Source organism: Lygodium microphyllum, chromosome 1, assembly GCF_053477565.2.
Source record: "Lygodium microphyllum isolate KBCC chromosome 1, Lygodium_microphyllum_v1.1.10, whole genome shotgun sequence".
NCBI classification, from domain to species: Eukaryota; Viridiplantae; Streptophyta; class Polypodiopsida; order Schizaeales; family Lygodiaceae; genus Lygodium; species Lygodium microphyllum.
In genome coordinates this window covers 66,039,687-66,064,543 of record NC_141135.1, presented here as the reverse complement: position 1 = coordinate 66,064,543, position 24,857 = coordinate 66,039,687, and the positions used below count along the sequence as shown (strand labels likewise).

Below are 24,857 nucleotides of genomic sequence, written 5' to 3'. Positions count from 1 at the left end.
ATAGTATTCCATTCTACCTTTCTTTTCCAAGTGGCCTGCATAAAGTTTTTTAATAGGCAAACAATAAACATCATGACATTCATATAAAAAATTTGGGGCATTTTGATATTTTTATGTAGACCTTATAACTGAAGGGTTCACAAAAGAATGACAATGAAGGGCTAATAAAGTGACACTTAAGGATGCACTGTTTTAAGGTTACAAGATCCAAAAATATAAAGAAGTTTACATGGCTCAATTGTTTAGTAAAAAAAATCATCTTTAAATACAAAGGTGTTAGTGACCCTTTCATTGATTGTAGCGTGAAAACGTCCACATACTTTTGAGGAGAGAATCATACACAATGTAAACAAAGTGGTTATGATAGCCTTGCCTTATGGACATTTTAAGTTCCAATTAGAACGTAACTATTGATAGTATATCCATGTCCAAATTCCATTCTTTCACAAGTTCAAAATGATGAAGGGCCACTTGGATTTATCATGAGTTGTACTTGAATCTAGCTTAATTAATACCAAAACTTTTATTTTCAAGGACAAATGCATGCGAAGGGCCATGAGAATCAAGTTTAACATGTCATGACAATCATAAGATTGAGCCTCATAAAACAAGACAAGGCCTCATTGTTGGGATTTTATCTACCATTGTGAATTAGATTTATGTTTTTTATAACAAGCATTAGCATTTGACTTGTATGTAGTGCAACAAGATGGTTGCGTGAATTGCTACCATTAATATACCAAGACTTATTTCAATTTTATAGCTTAGTAGAAGCTTGTGTTGCCATTATTTACTTCCCTTATTTGAGTTGAATGGGTCAAAGCAGTGCTTGCAAGATTTAGTTGGAAGGTGGATCCACCTTCAAGACCCAAAGGACGACTAGACAAATACTAGCAATCTATGGTAAGTTGATTTGTTGTCATGGCAATAACCATTAGAGGTAGCACATTTGAAACTTGTTGGGCCTCCACTTAAAAGCTAATGATGTTCTTGATGGATACCAAGCATTTTGTCTCAAAGCTTATAAAAAGTCCATCTTTCTTAAGTAATAGATTTAGTATGCATTGTTCTATCAATTGACCCTCTTAAAAGCTTATAAATGTTTTTTGTATCATTGGCCCTAAGCTTGTAATATGTTTATCTTTTCCTTGTGATAGGGATGTGTTGCATTGTATTACACCTCTCTCTCTCTCTCTCTCTCTCTCTCTCTCTCTCTCCAACCATACAAGGGCAATACCTAGGGGAGAGGGTTAGAATTAAGTCCACCCTAACATGCAAGATATACCCAAATAGTTTCTCAATCATATTGGTAGCACTACTTAAGCCAATTTAAGCACCTAGAAGTAATATCTAGGTCATTGAGCTTGCAATGTAGATGCAAAAAGTATGATCTTGAAAGACTTGCTTGCCAAAGTGCACACACGCTTAAGAAAACCTTTGTTATGGAGGTGAGGTGACTACAACTAATATGAAGATTAAAGATGAGCTTAAGGAAATGGCAACAAAAGTAGTAGTACAACAAGAAATGAAAACAAGCAAGAGGATAAGGTATAAAAAACTATTTTTTCTATAGTTAATAAAAGGACATGGCAAAAGATTGAATCCCACAAACATCTAAGCGGCCTTGTAATGGGGGCATGAAGAAACATGAGAGAAACTAGATGATCACTACTAAGAATGTTTGGAGTCACACATGCTAGAGACTAAATAAAGGACAATATTAGAGAATCAAGAGTTAAATCCAATGGTGCTATTGCACATCATTAAGCAATGGAATAACCAAGTGACATTGGATTTTGGAGACATACAAAATAAAGTTGAAGCACTAAAAAGCCATTGAAATGTTTCAAGGGACCCAACATGTGGGTTATGGATGAGCTCATGTTACCACAACTCAAAGCACAACCAAGTAAATTGCCAAGATGAAGGTACCTAGGAAAGAATACAACTTGGTAGTTTATCAAGTTGGCAAAGACATCATAGAAGGGTAAAAAGCATAATCATTTAGCTACTTTAGGGTCGTTGATTATGTAGTAATTCTTTGGACCTTAGATGCTTGCTTTCCTTTGTGCCACCAACACCTCCAAGTCAATTGTAAAAGCCTAAAATTTGTTGTTTTGTCCTTTATACCTTAGGGGTCGTACAATACTAATATCACACACACACACACACACACACACACACACACACACACTCTCTCTCTCTCTCTCTCTCTCTCTCTCTCTCTCTCTCTCTCTCTCTCTCTCTCTCTCCACTTCATATCACAACTATTTGATCTATTGTAGTCATTTGCCATGGCCAACACTTCCCATTAGACTATCTAATCTTCATCTAAAGTTGAAATAAAGACAATGGCCTAAAAATAGTCCACATGATGTATGTTGTGAGCCTTGTCATCATTCCAATTGCACACTATCCATTCGTCCTTTAAGGCCAAAGTATGGACAATGCCATATAATAGTTTGCATGATGAATGCTGTGAAAAGTCTCTTTAACAATATGTCTTAGGGGAGATCTCCAAGTAGGAAAATCAATTGTTAAAATTAGCTCAAACACACCATCATTGACAAAACAAGATACAACAATATTGAGAACTCTACTGATTATTTTTAAGAAAATTTTGTAGGAAGCTTGGAGGCAAATTCAAGAGTCATGGTCACCTACACCCATCTCTAGTCCCACCATTTGGTGAATACATGTAAGTCCCTCCATCATCTCCCAAAATAGTAACCATTACCCCCTCTCCACAAGACCACAGTGCTGATTTTATCATCATCCAAATGATCACAAACCCACCATTTCAACATTATTCACCTCTACCATGGCACTAAGGCTATAAGGAGATTACACCATGACAAATTTGCAGTCACTTGAGATGTGAGGGACACCTTGTTGGAGAGATGCTAGAAATGAAGCAATGATGGTATAAGAAGAGAGGTGTGTGTACAAGGGTTCCCCTACACATGAAGCATGCACATCTTCAATCCCATTCACAAATCTCATGGCTCAATAGATCCAAGGAACTACGATCATTAGGGTTGGTTAATATAAAAGATATATGAAACAACATTTTAAGAAGATCTTAGCAACTTAGCCAAGACACACCTACTTATTAAGTATTGCACACTTAGAGCATGCATTCAGTTTGAGGTCTCTAGGTGAGAAAATCAAGGCTTTGGGACATGGAATTTATTACTTCTTTTGGATTTTTGCAAAGATGTTGAGAAAATGCCATGGGACCACCTTCTCCAACACTGTCCATGCTCAAAGTACCATTAGGAATGATATGGGGGATCACTGCATTGCATAAAAAAGTATTGGGGTGAGATAGATATCCAAGTGGTGTATTAAAAGAGAGATTGAGCACTATGGAGTTGTAGCAAGGCCAACTACCCTCCCCAATACTTTGGCGACATATAGATGAGATTACGGTGTAGAAACTTATCATCAACATACTCTTTTGGTTTTCAAAGAACTGTAGGATTGATAAACTTTCACCCTTACACTTATTTTTAATTCTCCCCAAAGGGAAATTCATATCTCCCACCAACACAACCAACTATTCATTGCAATTTGAGTGCTTAACCCATCATCCCCTCCAATAATTTCTAATAACTATGGAATTATTTACACTTCCATCTTTGTCAAAGCCAATCTCCATTTCTCATAAAGAGCAAGACTATGTTGTTTGTTATTTATTGCATGTCACCTGATATAGAGGTGAAGGATTTGTTCTTAAGCATAGACAAAGCCTTTTCAATCCATGAATTACAAAACCATAACCCTTATCCTAAGTGTAGGTAGGTGAAAGCAAGTTAACATTTACCAAATAGCATGTACATGGACAATTGTAAACAATATAAATGTGAGATGTCAACTAAACCTAAAGATAGTCTAGAATAAAAAAATTCCTATCATGCTGTATATAATTGAAAAGCTCTTTAAACAAAGAGTCATAATTTTTAATAAATTTTGATTTTTTGGGTAATAATTTATTGTAAATATAATTTTTAAAACATATTATTGCTAATAAGCATAAAAAGTAGTTAAGGTTAATTTACTTTCCCTGAATGTGAAATCACTAGAAAGCCTCATTCTTATTTATACACATTTTTTTTTTCACTAATCTCTAAACACACCTCTTTGCTTTACACAATTGAGAGAGTAGAGTAGTTTATTATCGTCCACAGAAGGCCAAGTTATGACCCATGGGACCTTTCCAGATGTACAATGATTCTCCTTTCCCATGGTAGGAAAGGGTAGCTACGGTGAAAGAACGATCTATACAACGTGGTTCTTGTGAAAACATAACATGCGGGTGACGAGAGCCCCTAACTTCGATATAGGATTAGTGGTTAGAAACTGGTGAAGTGGCCCTTGTAAAGGGATATCAAAGTTAGCCCGTATGTGTGCAGATGTTGGGCATGTCGTAATCATGTGCTCCTCTGATTCTACACTTTGTAGTCCACATAGCTTGCATAACCTCATCTCTCTTTGCTTGTCCACTCCATGCACATGTCTCGATCAATAAAGTATGTGATTGAGTTTGAAGTCGTGCAATACTCTGTCTAAATACCATAGAGGGCAGGTTGGCTATGTATGGCTGCGTGTGTGCCTCTGCCTGCATGTAAGATTCCCAACATGAAGGATAGATATGCATACTATAATAAGCAAGTTTGCAATTTGCTCCCTTGCTTTGATGTTTTGCTTGATACACTCGTAAGAGGTCTGATTGAAATGTGTCCATGCATATATCTTCGGATATCATATCTAGATATCTATCCACTCTCCACCTTTTAAACCATTTTCGCATATCTAGCACCCATCCTGTTGAAAGCACTTTACTTTTCCACATTTTCTATAGATGTGTGCTAGCATCCCATGCCTATTTGGGGAGCCTACTGTCATATATTTGACGTACTCGAGTGGCATATCTCAATACTCGGATCATAGCATGTACCTCAATTGGCTGACGGCCAGTTTTCAAAAGCATAGGTGCATATGGTGTGGTAATTTTGATGCCCAAATGTCTATGAATAAAAGTTTTTTGTAGCTTCTCAATGTTGTTCCATACAGATGAGAGAGTGAGGAGAAAGGGAGCTTTAGTGGATGGGTGAATGTGTGATCTCATTGTCCTCTTGTGCTTCCTTTTCTTCTTTTTCTTCTTTTGTTCTTACTCAAAGATCTTGGAGATCAAAGATATTGGCAACCATTGGAGATTGAAGCTTCCTTGCCATGGAAAGGGAGAACTAACATTTGTAGTGGAGATCAAAGGGAGGCCAAGCTTGGATCATGAACCACTGAACCTCCTGGTCATCTTAACTATAATAAAAAGAGTCATTCACATAGTCTCTAATGAGACTTGGCTTTATTAAGTAGCTTGTGTAGGAAAAAAAGGAGCATAGCTTGCTTAATGAGGAAAAAGAGATTAAGTGAATCTTAGTGCAAAACAAGAAGCCATAGGGTGCAATGAGCTATTGAAGGAATAAGAACAATCCATCTCATATTAAGTGTTCAATCACGTTGATTGCATTGCTAAAACAATTTTGAAACAGAGCACTCATTGGGAGTCGCACATCCTTATTGCATTACTAGAACAAAGAGTGATGATTGTAAGTATCAAAAGAGTTTTCTCTCCAACACATTGACATATAAGTACCCATAAACACATTGCTAATTGATACATGGATGCTTTCAATGATTTATCTTGATTTCATTCTTAAGCATAGAGATCTATTTCATGCCAACATTTTGATTACAACATCAAATGTGTATAAGTGATGTAAGAAGAATCACTCAAAGAACATAGAAAGCATTTGGGAAGCTTAATAAATGAAATTGAAGTCCACAAGACTCCCCTTCCCTTTACATCTATACTTCATCATTGAGTTGATTATGCAAAAGTAGGCCCACCTTTTATCAAGCTAAATATGACCATTTGTTTGGTATTATAAAAGGCTAGGGAAAAGGGTATGATTATGTTGCTTCCTTATAAAAAAATGTGATTGTAAATTTCAAATAAAGAATCACCTTCTCAACATCTCATGTAGGCAAGGAGGGTGCATAAGGTTGATTGAATTTGCATCTTGAGCCATTGGGACAGCCAAGTTAAAAAGCTACCTACTTAGGTGTATGTGATTTCTATGGAGAAACCATAATCAACAAGGAACACATGGAGTCAACTCTAGGACACCAACAATAAAAGATGTACAAGCATTACCAATGGTAATGCATAAAGGCTTAACCTACTGGTAACATTTTGATAGCTAATTCTACCTTTTAGGAATATATTGCTGGAATACAAGATTTAGATGTTTTCAAAAATGTACCCAACTAGGAAGAACAATATCATGCAAAGCCTCCAAGAGGACTCTTGCTTACTAGTTGAAAAGGGAAATGCTTAAATAGATTATGACTGTTCATATCAAGCCAAGGTGTAATGCACATGCATATTTTCTTAGAGCTAATGTTGAAGGCAATGCCTTATAAATGCTAAAACCTATCCAATTTATAGTAAGTCCATGGTTTGAGCCTTTTCATGAATGGACTTACTATTTATCAATCAAAAGGGTTGAATCAATGAAATTGACCTCTTCATCAAAGCTCCATGAACTTGAAATTGGAACATGTCCTATGTTTACCAAGTTGAATGTATTGATTGAGCCTTGTATCAATCAATGCTATCATCTAGCTTGAATTTCAATTTGGAAACCCACTTAGGACCAATGGCATCTTGGGTATCAAATAGGCATATGCCATTTTCAATGTAAAGTCATGTGTTAGATTGTAGTAATACAATTTTCTAACATTGTCCCACAAAAGATGAGATGTTCATCCTCATCACACGATGGTAAAACAAGTACATGCAATAATCATAAGAGAGATTCATGTTGAGAGTCTAGTGTGACAATACAAAATAGCAACAATCTTGCTATCATATAAAGTCTACAGTAGCTATTTTGACATACATAGTGGCTCTTCAAAAATTGCACTCTTCTCATTAGCAATATCATGTATGTATGTATCTTGAAAAAAAATATAATGAATTAGTGTTGAACATGTATGGACTAATTACTTGTCTCTATATAAGCATCATGAATCTATACATGATTATTTGTCATTAACCTCATATAACAATGCTATAAATATCTATAAGCTTACATTCTCTAGTTACTACACTAACATTGCTTGCAAAACATCTTTATATGCATCCATCTCAATGAATACTTGTGAATGACAATCTTAGAACTATGCCTAACAAAGACACATTACAACATTATCTTCAAACTTGTCATGTTGTATTCAAGGATATAAGACCATACGTCAAGCTACATGAGTGAGCTTTAAATTATGCTAAGCCTCATAAAATCCAACAATTTATGTATAATTTGTATACAAAACATCCTCAAGCCAAAATGTTAGACTCAATAGATTGTGCACTTCGTGGGAGATGTTTTCCCTCTCCATTGTACCATTTTACTTACATATTTATGCTTGGAGATGCCTTTCCAATTTGGTGACTCAAATATCAAATCAAGTTTATAAAAAAAAACAAATTGCTAAAATTTATTATAAAGTGTGCATGTCAAGCCTTTATATAAAAATAGCTTGGATATAAGTGAACAAATATATTTTATCCTCCGAACATTTCCAATTTGTATTCATCTTTTACACATCATCACAAATTGTTATCTATGAACTTGACCATTACGCAAATGTTAATAAAATATTATAAATCACTCAAACCATGATAAACACATTTTTGTAACGGTAAAAACCTCACAATGAGTTCTTATTAATCCTCTGCAGATATACGTTTGAGATTGAGAACATACAACCATCACCAATTACAACAATGATTTTTCTAGCACCATTGTTAGGACAAGAAACACTAGGATATATGATTATATTTCTTGTTTCCATCACTATTTGAGAGAACCAAATATGTATATTTGCAACAAATACAAAAAGATGAGTAGGAATAGTCATTATAACAATGCACATTAATGCACTTTCTATACCAATAGATTCATGAGGCATTGTTGGCCACCATGAAGTTCTCTACATTAATGTGCTTTTCTATACCAATAGATTCATAAAACATTGAAGCATATATCAAGGTTAATGCTGCTAAGTCATCTTTACTTCTCAGTTTAGCGACTGACAATAATGGTCATACTAGTCAAGCATGGGATTTGTTATGGTGGCCAATGACAATTATGATATAAATCAATAATGTTAAGTTTAATGCGGCTGCTCAATGGCTTGGAAGTTATTAGTACAATGTTGATGGTTGTTTTTTTACATGATGAGAGGTATCAAAGAAAAGACATTGATTTTCTTTCCAACAACAAATCAACTTCCATAACTGTTTTGGACTCTATGTGAAGAACTCTAGTTTATTATTATTATTACAAGTGCAGCTATGTGACATTTTGTAATTATCTATTTTTTTATTTTTTTGAGTTAAAGAAGGAAAGCATAAGCGTACATCCAAAATTGAAGAAAAGCTTAAATATTTAAAAGCTTTTAAGCTTTTTAAGTTTGTAAACTACAAACGCTTTAAAAAGCTTAAAGGAAAGCTTTAAACGTTGAAAAGTCTTAAGCCTATATAAAGGAGGAAGAGTTAAGTAGTACGAACCATTCTCTTCATTACGAAATTCGTCTCTTATTTAAGAAGAAAGAAATATCATACACAAGTATGTGGAGATACATAGTCAGTTTCTCGATCATTGTGCTTGCAAGCTAAAAGGTTACATTCAAATCTTCGTCATTCGTTTTTTTAAAACGATTAGTTTAAATAAAATTGTCTGTCTTTTTAGTTTATTAAGATTAGATTTAAATCTTCATCATTTGTTCTTTTCAGAATTAGTAAATAGTAGTGAAACAAAAAGTAAAAAAAAAAACCTGTTAAATGTATGACAAAAATGAAAGCATAACAAATTTTTGAATATACTTTAAAAAAAACATAAAACTCTAACCAACCATATATTTTGAATGAATAAAAAAACAACATATTCTCCCATAATTATTTAATTACCAAGAGATTTATACAAACTCTTCAAGATGCTATATAACATGTTTTCTCATTTCATGTTCTTCGTCTTTTTCGTTTATTAAGGTTAGATTCAAATAATCGTCATTCGTTATTTTTAAGATTAATAAATAGTTCAAAAATAAAAAAAAAATCAATCTTTTGAACATATAGTGAAAACAAAAGCGTAACGAACTTTTGAATGTACTAGAAAAAAAACATAAAACTTCAATAAATTGAATATATTAAACAAACGAAAAAATAACATATCTTATAATTATTTAATTACGAAGAGATTTGTACCAACTCTTCAACATGTTATATAATATATTTTTTCATTTTACTTGGTTTTTAAAAAAGAATTTGAAATAATAATATTATTCATTAATTTCATTTATTTACTTTATTAAAATTACTATGAAGAAAAAAAATCATCCTTGTACGTTTAAAAAAAACTATCTTAAAAAAATAAAAATACAAAATATAGCACACTTTTTTATAAATAAGTGTATTACAATTTTATGATAAAAACATATCATTTTCATCAATATCAATGGATGTTACAAAAAAACAAAGTCACAAGGCATTCTTTAGAACTTTTAGAAAAAGAAAAACTATGAATTCTACAAAACATAACAATTTGCTACAACTTTGTACAATAGAAAAATTCAAATTATCTTGAGCGATAGAATGTGAAAACATCATTGGAAAACTAACAATATGCACATCTTGTGATATAGTTACAATGCAACATTATGCTATCAACTCACAAAAAAACGATCCATCTATAGAAAACCTACAAGTCAATGACTTTGTCAAGCATTATTCTCATCATTACATGCCAACAACACAAAGTCAACATGATAACTAAATACCGACTATGCCTTGCGAAGAAAGAGAAACAAATATGTAGTGTCACTCTTACCAAAGTACACAAAATGAATTCACAATGCAAAGTTGTTACAACTCTAACTATTGAGCATCATTGATACATCCATCTCGGTTTGCAAAACGACAAGAGCAATTGCGAATAAAACCTTGGACCGTCGATCTATTATTGATAACCCTCTAGTCTCTTAGAATGATGAATTACTTTTGCAATCATCTACTAGAATTGACTTGATATCCGATATTGCGAATGTATTTGCTTTCAACATGCTATATAATCCATCAATCCAAAAGTACATGGCTATAGCAAAATATCCACATCCAAGAACAAGACTTTGCATCCTCAACAAACAATCCATCAAAAGGATTATAGAGCTCCATTATGAAAGCTCTCCATTTGACCCAATGTTGGAGTAGATCACGAGAATGAAAGATGTTACAATTTGCTCGAAAATGTAGTCGAGAGCCAAGATGACAATAGGCATTCCAAAGAGCTGATTAGCAAGAGTTCGCATGCATCATATTACGGAATAATAACCGTCTTATTGAAAGAACAATGTTCAGGATGAATGGCTTGCCTACAAGAACCTCACCCTGCCTAGATATTACCTTGGAAAATATAATGTTTCCATTCTTATTCCCACTTGGCCATGGTGCCTATGACCAAAAGAAATACAAATGTTCAAAATCACGATAAGTGTCTCCAACTACATATCCATACATATTCTCCTTTCGACATCCTCCATGTATTCAAACACCACAAAAACTTATCTACAAACGTGCTTCGCTTCAAAACACAATGCATATCTAAACACCATTAGTACAACTGCTACATAACAAACATGCAAGAACTGCATATAGAACTTTAAACTCCTTTATTGAGCTGCACATGTCAATCTAGTTGCTATTGTTATTATTTTTTGGGGGGGGGGGTGGGAGGTGGGGGGGGGGGGGGGGGGGGGGGGGTTTTAGTGTTTTGTGGGGGTGGTGTGTGTGGCCGTTGTGGGGTAGGGTGAACACACACATAGGCATACAAATAGCAAACTTGTGTAGCTTAATTGGAAGATTAATGTGCACCGTGACCAAATGGACTCGACTTTGATTCCTACACCTGTACAGCCATGTTACAGTGCTAGAATTGTAAGGGCCATCCAAATTTCTAATTTGAAGGGCTATACTAAAAGCTCAATTTCTTTGTGAAGAGATTGGATGTGTTCACTAGTCTTATGCTAAGTACATACTTTATTGCGAGGGGCAAATTTATTTCTGCCCTCCCTGTTCTTCAAATTCAAGCCCTGGTCTAGCGACGAGAATAATAAAGAAGGAAAATCTGAACCCAAGCCTGGGGCCTGATAAAACAAGTGCTTTCTACTAGGGTGGCCACTTGAGAGAGAGAGAGAGAGAGAGAGAGAGCAGCTGCTATACTCTTTCGACCAGCAGTGATATTGTGATTGATTAAGGAAGGTTACACGCCACTGAAGTTCTTCGTCTGCTTCCAACCAGATATTCCAAAACTTATTTGCGCATTTGAGTGAAGAGACTGGAGTTTGTAGCGCTTCCAGAACTTTGAATGCCAAATGATCCAAAAGCACCCGAGCTACCTCCAAAGGACTGAAAGCCACCTCCACCGGCCACTGCAAAGCCACCAAATCCTCCACCTGGATGTGGAAAACATCGTTTAGGATAATAGAGCCCTTCCAGACAATTACAAGCAAAACCAGAACAGAACTGGAATATGTAGAAGATAAAATCAATCATATCAAAATGCAATCAATCATTTACCACTTGCAACCGATGCAAAACCGCCACCAGTTGCAGCACTGGCAAAACCGCCACCTGTTGCAGCACTGGCAAATCCTCCAGTGTTTGCAACGCTTGCAAATCCACCTCCTGTTGCTGCATTTGCAAAACCACCACTGGTTGCAACACTGGCAAAACTACCACCTGTAGAAGCACCTGCAGACCCACCACCTGATCCTACACCAAAACCTGTAAATGATGATGCTCCAAATGGAACTCCTATCTGCCTGGTCTGTCCAAATGCACCAAGGCTACTTCCTAAAACTTGCTGTGCAAGTCCAGGTTGAGCAGGCTGCCCAAATGCAGCCCCAGTTGGTCGAGCTGGGCTACCAAATCCACTGCTTATTGGGCCAAATGCTTCAGGAGTTCCAGATGTGATGTTGCTCATGAATGTGTTTCCACTACTCTGTGGTGAGGACTGGGGTGTTGGGAGACTGAATGAAGCTGGTTTGAAAACCTGGCCTGAAGGAACAGATAACATAGCTGGAGAGCCAGTTTGGCTTCCAAAAGGAGAGACCCCAAATGGACTAGAATGTTGAGATTCCGCAGCTCGAGTGGTTGCTCCCAGGCCAAAACCTGTAAACCCGGATCCAAAATCAAGAGTGCTACTAGTCTCCTCTTCCATATCTTCCTCATCACTCATTGTAGGAGGACCTTGTGCAGTAAAAGAGGATGGAACTGCACCGACTGTGGCAAGAGGGTTCTGTTGTGATACTGGTGTTACAGCCTCAGTAGCAGGCAACACAGAGAAGGAAGAAACGAGTGGAGGACCTGAGGATGTAGTTAGCTGTGTTTCATGTTTGATTGATGAAACCTCAATTTGTGAGGAGACATCAGTAGTGGTAGATGGGGGAAATGATGAACTCAACAGTTTGCCTACAGAGCCAAGATCAGAAGATGTGAAGCTTGCTGATGCGCTTGGCAATTGATATCCAGGTCTATCAATTAATGCTCGAGCTTGTTCAGGTTTAACTGGGGATGAATAGACTGTTGGCATTTTATCAGATACTGTTGTTGAAATACTAGATATCTGGGCTGAAATATCAGAGTCCTGTCCACTTTTTGTAGAGAAACTCGAGCTTACTGTAGAAGCGGTATTTCCAGAAAGTGGTAAGACAGGAGCTGTTTTCTCTGCTGTGGTTGAACTAGGAATTGTTTTTGCCTTCTCTATTTTAAGACTGCCTTCTACCTGTAGAGGTTCAGTAGGTGGTATGACCATGCCAGTTGGATGGCAAGTGTGCAGAGTCTCAGAAGGTGTAACTTGATGTGGCTTCATGAGAGCAGACATATTTGAGTTAGAAGAAAATACTTCAGGTTTATTTGTATCATGTGACTCCATGAAAGTGATACTGGAACCTGCCTCTGGAGAAACTTTAGAGAAGAAAGATGTAGATTTACTTCCACCTGCTTGGGTTTCCAAGTTCTGGTTTCTACTCTCTCTCTCCCGTAGCATTCCGATCTTGTCAATATCTTCACCCTCAAGTTTATGTAAAGCTTCCATCTGCACTGTTGGAGGTTTGACTTGCATGTTGCCTGAGCTCTTCAACTGAAATGCAGGTAACTGAGTAGAGGAAGATGTAGCTGTTTTCCCTAGTCTAACTGATCCCTGTTGAGTTGCTAAACTTTCTATCGGCCGTACTGGAGGTTGACCTTGAAAAGGGCCCAATGAAGACTGAAGTGTAGGCCACGAGCTGGTTGAAGATGTAAGATTACTGTCCATTGTTCTGCCCAATTTTGATAATCCCAGTTGAGTTGTCGAACCATTTTGAAGTTGAGGTGCCATCATTGAACTTTTGGCTGAGCTGGTTTGGGAGAAGATGCCTATTTTTGGTGTGTTGTTCTTGTCTGCTGATGCTTGTAATGTTGCTGTATTGAATAACTGATTACCTTGGGAAGCAAAAGCAGTATTTCTAGTGCTATAAGGATCTTTAGATGTGGGGCTTGCTAGTAAAGGCTTCGGTGCATCACTCTGTTTCATATTCAAGCTCCAAGTTGACCAATTGGGAAGATTGCTTGACCCTGTTTCTTTCAAGTGATCCATGCCAAAATGAGAAATTTCCTCTTTTAGTATAACAAACAGTTCAAACTAACACACAAGTCAATAATCAAAGGCAAGAAACATTCATCTATTGCAAGCACAGGTTGCATTTTGAAAGACATGCATGCTACATAGAAATTTTGAACCTACCTGACTTTCCAAGGGCAGTTCCAATTCTTCCTAGTTGGGCCCCTTCTGTGTGTTTTGAACCAGATAGATTTATGTTACCAAAGAGCTGCCCGGGAGATGATGGTATAGACTCAGATGCCGGGGACCCTCCAAAAGATCTGATATTTGTGTTTTCTTTTTCAAATCCTTCTTTGATTTCTGGAGTAGGGAGACTTCTGGATCCCCTAACTGGGGTGGCCCTTTTCACAGTAGTTTTTGCAGCCCCCACGTCAGACCATAACTGCAACAAAACTCATTAATGATCTCATTTCCGGGTGTACTGGATAGAGATATTGCATTTCAAAGTAGCACAAGCCTGCTGACTGAAGAGAAAACATTCTGCATTGTCTAGCACAACCATACATTGAAGAGAAATGTTTGGGTTTTTTTGTGTGTGTGTGTGTGTTCCTTTTCATGCTTTCTGATTTCTCACATTGCCTCAAATATACTTGCCCACTTTCCTCGAACAGTAGAGGTCTTCTATGTGGGTTGAGATAGGCTCTCGCTCTATCTTGTGCCTTCCTAATGCTGCTTTGTACAAGTTTTAACATTTCATTCATAATCATGAAAAAATCTTTGAAGCTTCACTGTCTGAACCTTCTCTTCTTGCAATCCCACTTACAAAGAGATCCAGGCTGAGACCAATACATCAGCATTAAGGAACGATATCCCATGGAAGATTCCTCAACTCTGTTATACGCAAACTCTACTATAGGTAAATACTCTTCCCAATTAGCTTGCCTTTTACATGCATATGCACGCAACATTTAGTCTATGATTTGGTTAAACCTTTCCATTTGCAGAGTTTTGTTGTGTCTCTAGTTTAGTGTCCACCCCCCTACAATTAAACTTGCTATCTTGATTAGGATCAATATTTGGTGATAGGTCATACAACCAGTGGAGGTTCTCTATGAAGAATTTAGCCAATTTTGGTCAATCTATCTACAATTACCCAAACAGAGTCATGGCCCCTTAGTGTCTTGGGTGATCCAACAATAAAAGCCGTGGAGATGCTGTCCCCTTTCCCTGAAAGAATCTCCAAAGCTTGAAGGAGATCTCCCACATTGATCTTTCGAGTTTATTGACCTGACACTTGTGAGTCTTGGCATCCCTTGGGCGGTACACACTAGGACTATCACGACACTCCTAAAGTATCCAATTTGAAGTTACATCTTTTGGAACACACTCTCTCCAACTTTGTAGAGTGAATAGCCATCATAGATGAAAACATGTTTTTACTTGTTGCAAACTTGAACGGACTGTGATGTTCTTTCTTGGGTGGGAGACCCTTTCATTTGAATCCCCATTCTCAACAGTCTGACATTTTTGTATAATGGATCTTAGTAACAATGTTCTATTTCCCTCCTCTAAACAATTGCATGTTGAACTTGAGCTCCTCAAAGATGTGGCAAATGGAGCCTTGAAGCAAGTAGATCCTCCACTTTTTTGAGTTGCCTCTACATTTGCATCCATAGAGTTGTTATCACTACCTAAAGCATCACGATCTATCCACTGTGTTCCTCCATACGTCATACAGATGGATCTGTACTGTGCACATTGTACTGTACGTAATCGTATGGAATTGTATGAATCCATACGTGATTTTATGTGCGTTTTGGCCATCCATCTTGCAGATGAAAACAAGTAATCCAAAACAATTTCAGAGCATTTTCACGGGGCAGCATTTGGCAAAAGGGACCGGTGTTGGACTTGGGGGTCATTTGCACTCTCTCAAGTCTCACTCTCTCCTCAAGGCTCATCCCTTCCCTCTTGTCTCCAAGCATCAACCGCCCATCCCCTCCCTCTCAAGTATTGTCTCCCCACCCCATCCCTCTTCAAGCCTCTAAAGCTCTCACTTTCTCCTCTTCCTCCCATCCCCTTTCTCTTCAAGCATCATCGTGATTGAAGTGATGAGTCTTGACTCTCCTCTCCATGGGGCCTCGCCTCAACGCCTCGACATCATGACACGAGAAGTATGAGGCCTTCAATTTGCATGCCATCCATGTGGAAAGGACACAAAGATATCCAACTCCCACCATTGGACATGCAAGTATTGCGGGAAGCGCTACACAAGTGGTGTGACTTGGCTTCTTCAACATCTTTCCAAGATGGGGGGGCAAGTTGCCGCATGCAAGGCAATCCCTCAACACATTGCAGATGAGATTCTCACCAAGATGAGAGAAGGATCCACTAGAGGAGGAGAAAGTGGTGCATCGGATATGATACCTAGACCTACGTCTACTTATGAGGAAGCCTCAAATGTAGACATATCTTCGACTGATACGGATGAGGCCTCCACCATTGGTGGTACCAACTCTCGATCATATACTTGGATCCATTGCATTTCTTAGAGAAAAACAACGACAAGTGGACATTGAGATTGCATGCATGGTGATCGAGTGCAATATTGCATTCAATGTCCTAAAGTATGAGCAATGGAGAAAGATGGTGAGAACCATCGCCAATGTGGGTCCATGTGAAGGATGGAGCCGTGTTACATTACAATGACATGAGGAAAAAGAAGATTGATGAAGAGAAGGAGAGGATTGATAGAGCCCTTGATCCTATTCGAGCCGCATGGACAAAATATGATTGCTCCATTCTCATCAACGCATGGAGAGACCGTAGGAAACGGGGCATCATTGACATACTTGTTTCATGTCCACTTGGCACATATTTTTTGCGGACCGTAGAAACAGGCAAGAGGGAAAGCAAAACAACCGGCACATTCATCTACTGCTACATTTGGTAGACTATCATTGAGGTATCATTGTCTCTTTAGAGTTGTTGCTTTCATTATTATAATTTGAATTCATGTCCTCTCAAAGCTTTCCTTATCATAATTCTAAATTTGTGTCATGTATGATGTGGTTGTAAGAGGGCCCACAAATGTGGTGCAAGTTGTTATTGACAATGGATCCAGTTGTCGACGCACGGGCCATTTTCTTGAGGCTAAGTTTTCTTCGATAGTGTGGACTCCATGTACAAGTCATTATTTGGACTTACTCATGGGGGACATTGGGAAGCTTAAATGGGTGAAGAGGGTGGTGCATAAGGCTACATCAATTGTCACCTTCACGGTGAAGGTGAAGGTGCTTGCGATGTATCGCAAGTATAGTACGATTTGGGTCAACTTGCTTTGCTTATATGTAGTTGTTGTTGGAGTGCCTTTATGAGGTGCAGTCCAACAATGATATCCACTCTATGGAACGAGTGAAATGAGCATGAGACAAAGGAGGTGAAAGCCATGCAATGCTTGTGACTTGATAAGCAGTTTTGGTAGAGAATCTGTGGGATCGTGATTGCCGTGACTCCCTTTTATGGGATGTTACGTATGAGTGATCCATCATGGGTCTTCTCGTTCACTTATTTAGAGCAGAATTGGTGGAGGCATGGGCTTATATGGTGATCATGGAGTCACAACGTGTATATATCATTGACATGGCAAAGAAGAGATGGGCATGGATGCGTAAGCCTATCCATGGATTTGCAACACTATTACATCCAACCTATAAGTCTCTAGTAGTCATGGATGATAGAGAGTTGCATTCTGACTAGTTTTCATATCTCACTCGTGTGGTCCCTGTGGATAACCACAACTTAGTTCTAGAGGAGCTTAGATGATGTGGATTAGAGATGACATGTGGCTTTTGCTTCTCCCACTTGTTGGAGAAGAGAGTCACTTGTGAAGCCTCTCTTTTGGTGGCAAAATTTTTGAATATGCGCTACAGACTTTTTAGCCCTTGGCCATGCGAGTCCTTGCTCAAGATTGCTCTTTAGTTGCATGCGAGAAATTGGAGTGCCTATTCTCTCATTCACACAAAGATTATCATGGGACTATATTGGGAACACTACCTTATGTATACTCAAGATCCACTATGAATGAAAGGTAGGCATGGTCAATTGCAACTCCACTGGGACATGGCAATCCTATGAGATTGTAAATATGGCAGGTGAGTATTCTTCGTTTTCTTTTTGTTTTGTTTCTTTCTTTTGGAGGGGGGGGGGGGGGGAGTGGGGGAAGAGGGGAAGAGAAGGGGGTGTGAAACTAATCTTCCTCCTCAAAGAGGTTGGTAATAATTTGCTTTAACAATAATTACAACAAGTAAACAAATTGCATAAACTGAAATGCATACTTTACTACTTAAATCTTGGACAATGAACAACGTGTTGGCCCCAAAATTGGTGCCCCTTACAGTATTTCTTTATCTTAAATTGCAGATAGATGAAGTATAACTAAAATTCTCTAATCTCGTCTGCTAATCCTAGTGCCTCTTGCTATTATAAATGACCAGTAAACCTTTAAACCAATTTACCCCTTGGTTTGCTTAAGAATTGAACTTTACCCTACTTCTTGACATATAAATTTAGCCCCAAATTTGAGATAAGCTGATTGGCCTCTTGCATCTCCTCAAAATTCTTCAATTTTAGTTGCTAGAACTCAATCCCTAGTCCCTCAATTTTGAGGACGCTTTCCAAGGCAAATGTCAAACCTTGATTTTGAGTATAAATTAGAGTTTACAACAAAGATTAATCAAAATCTCCACCTCTAATGGCTCCAATGGATGGATTTTGTTAAGATAACTTGAGAAATGATTGGAGGATTAGAGAGAGAATTTTTATTTTCTTTGTGAAAACTCCAACAAAACAGCTTATGCCCTATCTAAAAGACCTTGAATGTCGGCACCTATCTAGGAGCTAAAATCTGCTATTGCTAGCTATTCTAGATCAATCGCCTACTATCTAGGCCCCTTCTTGGCTATCGCCTACACCTGTAGGCCTCCAATTTGCTATCGCCATAAGTAGGTCTTTGATGGCTGTAGATCAGTTCAATAGCCTCTCCTCTCTCTAACAACCTCCTCTTCTCTTAGAATTGCTAGAGTAGTCTTCCACCAACCTTCTCTCCACCTGCATGGGACAATTTTACCAAGTGGTAATCTTCTAATCTCATTTTCCATCATGTTACATTAATTCTTAGAATATTAATTTTGAAAATAAATTCACTAGCCAATAATTAAATTGGCTACGCTAATATGTCTTGAAGAAGCCTTGATTAGTTATTAGCCCTTCGATCGGCATTAATTAATTAACTTATGTCTAGTCTCCATTAACATTAGTGACCAATAAATTGATCTAGGTCAAAATTTGACATCGAATACCACCTAATACACGTTAGGCATGCCTTATTACAACTTGGTGCTCAAGGAGCTTTATTGCGAACAGCATAGAGCATGCCATTTCCATGATTGTCTGGTTCCTATGCTCTATGACTCCATTCTGAGAGGGGGAGTTGGTAAAGATGAGTTGGCGAGAGATACCATGTTGCTGTAGAAACTCAGAAAACCCGTGGAAGTTGAACTCACCATTGCTATCACTCCCTATGCAGCCAACACAACGACTCGTTGGTTCATAGCACCCAAGCAAAGAAATATGTGAAAGCATTGTACTTATGCTTGAGGAAATACACCCACATGTATCTCAAATGATCATCAACTATCAAAAAGAAATACATTGCGCCGTTCAAGGCAATAGTTGATGTTGGCCCACAAAGATCAACGTGAATCAATCTAAGAGGCACCTTAGCTCTATTTGTAGATTGCGGAGGGAATGGGATATGGTGCTACTTCCTGAGCTAAGATACTTTACAAAGGTCTCGAGCTAGCTTCAAGCGAGTAAGACCCTCAACCATCTCATAGTAAGATAACTCAAAAAGAAAGTCATAGCTAAGATGCGCTAGGCAGAAATGCCAAAGACGCTCATTGTTCGTAGGCTTCCAAGATATGGCTAATGCCTTGAAGCTATGGAACATGGAGCCCTTGGCTGTCGGCTCATAAGAAAATGGGTCATGTAGTATAGGCCATTAGGTTGTGCCTCACAACGAGCAATTATTAAACCAATTTGAGAGTCAAGGACCTCGACTGTGGTTGCTATAAAGAAAATTGCTCGCCCCAGCAGGCAAAGATGTTGATTAGGTTATAAGTTTACCCCAAGTTGAGAGACATAGTATACATTGTCCAGTGAAGCCAGATCCAGATCCTTGTTAGTGGTAAAACTGATGCAACCATGAGCTTGGATCTTGATCGAGAAGTTGTTTTCTACACGAACCCACCCGGTTGCAAGGACTTGGGTATAGAAGATGTCCTCTATAGGAGTCATGTGATGTGTAGCTCCACTGTCCATAATCCAAACAGGTGCTGATGTGCTCGGCTATGACAAATGGGTCTCTACGGTAACCTCGTCAGAAAGTCAACTCACAGATATGAACGAGACTTGCATCAGATGTCTCTATGGAGACAATGTGGGCCTCTGCAGACTAGTCACACAAGCCATCTTGAGTAGAGAACGTTGTCGACTGAGATGGCTAACCGGTAGCAATGTGAGTCTGATCTTTCCACTACTTCTTGCTATCACCCTGCCTCCCATGATAGGGGTTACTTGACTGAGAGGCGGGGGTCTATGACTTGGATTTTGGTATTGTGCTTCTTGCCTTTGATCGACACTCCTCTTCAAAATGGCCAACCTTTTGACAATGTTGATAATATTTATTCTTCTTAAGTATATTCTGGCACTTAGGTTTGAGTTGAAACTAGGAATTTCCTTGTGATTGCCCTGCTTGATTTTGATTTTAATTTTATTTATCCTTCTGTTGCTACCCCTTCTGAGAATGAGCAACAAGAGCCCTCTCTAAGGGATTATTTATATGAAACTGATTGAATAGCCGTGCATAACGTAATAGCTGATACTCAAATTCATAGAATGTGGGTAAATTGAACAAAGAAACCACTTATTGCATAAAATTGAAGTATTCACGTGTTGGCTTGTTAAAAAACAATGTGACCTGATTGTCAGAGAACTTAGGAGTCCCTATAGTGGAGAATTCGGCAAGGAGATGCCGATTCTCAGTCAACTTGACTTTCAAGTCATCTTGATCAGAGATTTTGCAATTTTCAAGCTCATAGTTAAGATTTATTAAACGAGTCCTATCTTGAGCCGCATAGCGGTCAATCAAGTATGCCCATCGCTTTGACGCTAAGTCAAAATGCTGAAGCTGAGAATAAAACTCAAGCAATAAGCCTTGTACCAGCTTGACAATAGCGGAGGCATTTCTAGCCTTTCATGAGCAGACGACCTTCTATGGAACAAGTGCCAGATCGGGTTGTGATTCTAACCTTTGCACAAGATCCCATAGCTTCTGTGAGTCAAGGACATGTCTCATCAAGTTCAACCAAGTTGTAAAGTTTGACCCATTAAAACGAATCTTGCCATTGAATGCATGCTTAATGGAAGATGAGGTAGAACCATGAAGTATCAAGAATGTGGGATAAGATGGATGTGGAGAATAAAATGGTAGTGGTGGTGGTGGTGTCCGATAAAGAGGAGGGAGAAGAGGTGGGTAGGCGGAAAGTGGTTGTGAGTGTCCAATGAGTGTCAATTGATATGGAGGCACGGGAACATGAATGTTTCCATAAGGTGCCAATGTAGATGAAGGTACTGAGACACGTAAGCAATGTCCAAATGTCGACTAGGACACAACAAAATAACAAAAGGGTCCACTAGGTAATGTCATAGAGGCAAATTATGGCACCAACCGATCCACACTCGAGAGAGATTGAGGAGAAAACCCAGGTTGCAATGATCCTGAAAGTGTGTAAGAAACCCACTCGGCTGAGGAAGAGATGAGGTCCTAATGGCTGTGCCTAAGTTTGAAGAATCTCCTGGTGTGGTAAATGAAAGCACATGTGATTCAAATGAGATGCAACATGTGGTGCACTTAATGGAGGGTGAAAGGATATAGCAATAGAATAAGAGGGTGGGATGGGACGGAGATTAAATGGATTTGTGATAGATGTAGATATGGAAAATAATATGGGTTTTTTTAGTCCATTAAATGCATTAAATTGAAATGATGATGATGAAGATGCCTCTACTTCATTTGACCTTTGAAAACAAAATTGTTTGAAGGAAAAGAAGGGGAATGGGTACTCACAGTTTCTTGTTTTAACTGCTTACCTATTCTTAAGTTCACAAAGAAATATCTGTCTTTCTCATTACTCATAAACCAGAAATTGTTTTGCATACGTCCTTCATCATGAAAATCATCCATACCAATAGGAAAAGGGAAGTCATCATTAAGAGAATATGAAATGGTAGACACACTTGGTATCGGAGAGAATAAATATGAAAGCAATGGAGTGTACTCTATGCCTGTTTTCACTTGCAGATGGCTAGTCCTAAGTGGAGATTCCACCCTTCCAGCATAGTCAGTAGATCGGTGCACCGAATCTGAAGGGTGAAATTCAGACCTACCTTCTATTTGTTGTTGGGCTCTATGCATCAAAATGAGACGTACTCAGCTGTAGTGATCTCATAAGGTCATGAAACTCCATGGTAGTCCAATGTTTGTTTGGCCATGTTGAGAGCTTGTCAAGCAAGCCGTGAGGCCCACTCTGACTCGTTCCTTGATGGATTTAGCTCAAATGTGAGAAGTGGTGCAGAAGTAGTGTTCGTAGTCATTTGCCTTTCTGTTGTTCCTACTTTTTGTGTAGAGCTTTTAGATCAAGGCCTAGGTTTCTCTCAAAGAACTCGACTCTAATACCATGAGAAGAAAATACCCTAACACAAAAACACAAATAATAAAAGAACACATTTAGGGTTAGAGTAACTCAGAGACAATGAATACAGAGAATGAATGAAGTGATATGACTATTGAGTATATAATGCTAATGCAACAAACACACTATACATTGAATGAATACTGAATCTTGAACTCCTGTATCTCAAGGATCAAGGTGGGGTTAATGAGTTGAAGACTGTATCATACTCCGAACGGATCCCGAATTGCAGCAAGGCAACCTCCTAGTGTTGAACAACAGTAAATGCAACTTGTGTGTGGCTGGACTTGATACAGATGACAGTCTAGAGAGAGAGTGTGCTGTAAATGCAAGCTGAGGAGAGAGAAAATCTGCAAACGCAAGTTGAGATGATGATGGCGACAATTGGAGGATAGAGAAAATTGCAAAAAGCAACGAGAGAGAAAACAACAGCGACAGCTGAGAGGAGAGAGAAAACTGACGGCGATAGTTGGGGCCTGCAAATGCAGCAATATGCTGATGTGACAGACTGTACGACAGCTCAATGGGTGCACAGTAATAGTTGCTTGGCTGAAAACAACAACAAAACGATAGAGGGCTAGAAACAGGCACCAGATGAGTTAAGATTGCAATGGACAACTTAGACAGCGATGTCCTCCGTGAATGGGGTGTGGGTAGCGAGTTGAAAGCACTTGAAACTTGTGAAAACGAGATGAAGGCTAAATGGAGGGCATCACATCTATTTATAGAAAGTTTGGGTCCTCCCAAGTGGGTTTGTGCTTATGAGATACAGACACTCTAGGAACGCATTTCTATTAAATAAACAAGGTTTCTTCCTTAATTAAAAATATTTTGGGGCTGTTTAAGTGAAGTTAATGCATTTTTAGCTCAACAAGCCAATGTGGCCTATGAGACAAAATCTAGAAAACATCCATGTCTAATATCATCTCATCAGTAAGGTGAAGATAACGTTAAATTAAGTAAGTGGCCTATGAAACAATGCTAAGAATAACTATACAATGGGACTATGCTAGAGTAGAACCATGTCTAGTGTTGTCCCATTGGTAGAAAGAAAAGGAAACCAAAAAACCTAATATGATGGACCTATTTATAAAAACCGTGGTGGAGACTCTAGGCTGTGGCTGATCTCAAGATCTGCGCACGATCTTAGCCATGATGGAGTCCATGCTTGCTCCATTGGCATGCTTGGTGGTGAGTCTTCGGTGTTCCATGATAATGGCTTTGATCCACGATTGTGATGCAACATCCTTGGACGTGGTCTTGGTAAACTGGATCGTTGTACTCGATGAAGTAAAATGACTCTATCCAATGCGACTCCACGGCATGGGATGGAAGGCGTCTCGCGGAGTGGCTTTGTCTCTGCTAGGCTAGTAGTGTTAGTAGGGTAATCTGTGAAAAAAGGTTGTCACTACTCTCTGTGTGGGTCCCAGTCCAAAACCATCACAGAAGAGGCAATGGTATCGACCTCGTATGTCATAGTACATTGTACATTTGCATATGGAGTGCTCCTTTGTATCAAGCTCTTGGCCACAAAGATGGCAAGCCCTATCCTCTATTGGAATATTTGTCAATCGCCTCTTTCCATCTGTAGACTACGACAGGAGATGCGAATCTTTCTAATAGCAACACCTATGTTGTGGGAGAGAGGTGTTTCTATGTATGTTGGCCAAATATTGAATCCATTATTAGTGAGACACAATAAGTGAATCCAGTAGAACAACATCCTTGGTCCAAGAGAGAGTGGTAGATGGATCCATGTCCTCGCTATCTCAATCCTTAAGATATCAAATCTAATCACTTGGTTTAGCTTTGATTGGCCCAGAGAAAGTGTAGAGTAGTTAAGGTTGTAATCAAAAAGTGGAAGGCAGTCATCCAAACCGTGTAGGCTCATCCAAATAGTCATTTGTGAAAACCAACAATTCTTCTCGCCCTCCGTTGCTAGTTGTCTAGATGAAGTTGGTGCCAATTTGGAGTATCTATGACGTGAAAGCTCCCATAATCTGTGCCAAAAGGTCACTACCTTGCAGAGTGCCTCTGTGACTATAGGTGCTGCCCCCAACTCTGCTTTGACAAGGGATATGGGGTGGAGGGCTTACTCCTAATCATTCTTGCTATTATCATGATCAATGGCCTTTCCATGCTATTCCAACCATCATAATAATCTCTCTTTGTTATGGTCCGATCAGTGAGTGGGCTAAGATACTTGTGTTACAAGCTGCATCCCCATAGCTCTACTCTATACAATAGTGTAGGTGTGACTAGGGTGTCAAACAACCATAGTTTTGTGCAAGGCTCATGGGATTGAATGTAAGCACAT

At 38.6% G+C, this 24,857-nt stretch overlaps 1 protein-coding gene across 6 annotated transcripts in view; it reads right to left on the bottom strand.

Annotated features, from left to right (window-relative positions):
• Nucleotides 1–9,999: 9,999 nt before the first annotated feature.
• LNO1 (Nuclear pore complex protein) overlaps nucleotides 10,000–24,857 on the bottom strand; it is a 207,234-nt gene continuing 192,376 nt past the window's right edge. For 3 of the 6 annotated variants that reach the window (XM_087678094.1, XM_087678071.1, XM_087678101.1), the window contains 3 exons: nucleotides 13,911–14,169; nucleotides 11,705–13,747; nucleotides 10,960–11,580 (listed from right to left, as the gene is read on the bottom strand). In XM_087678094.1, coding sequence (XP_087534220.1) covers nucleotides 11,438–11,580; nucleotides 11,705–13,747; nucleotides 13,911–14,169 — 2,445 coding nt within the window. In that variant the 3' untranslated portion in view covers nucleotides 10,960–11,437. Of the gene's footprint in view, nucleotides 10,580–10,959; nucleotides 11,581–11,704; nucleotides 13,748–13,910; nucleotides 14,170–24,857 lie in introns of those variants that run through there. The other 3 variants (XR_015690892.1, XR_015690891.1, XM_087678087.1) reach the window with 3 other exon arrangements.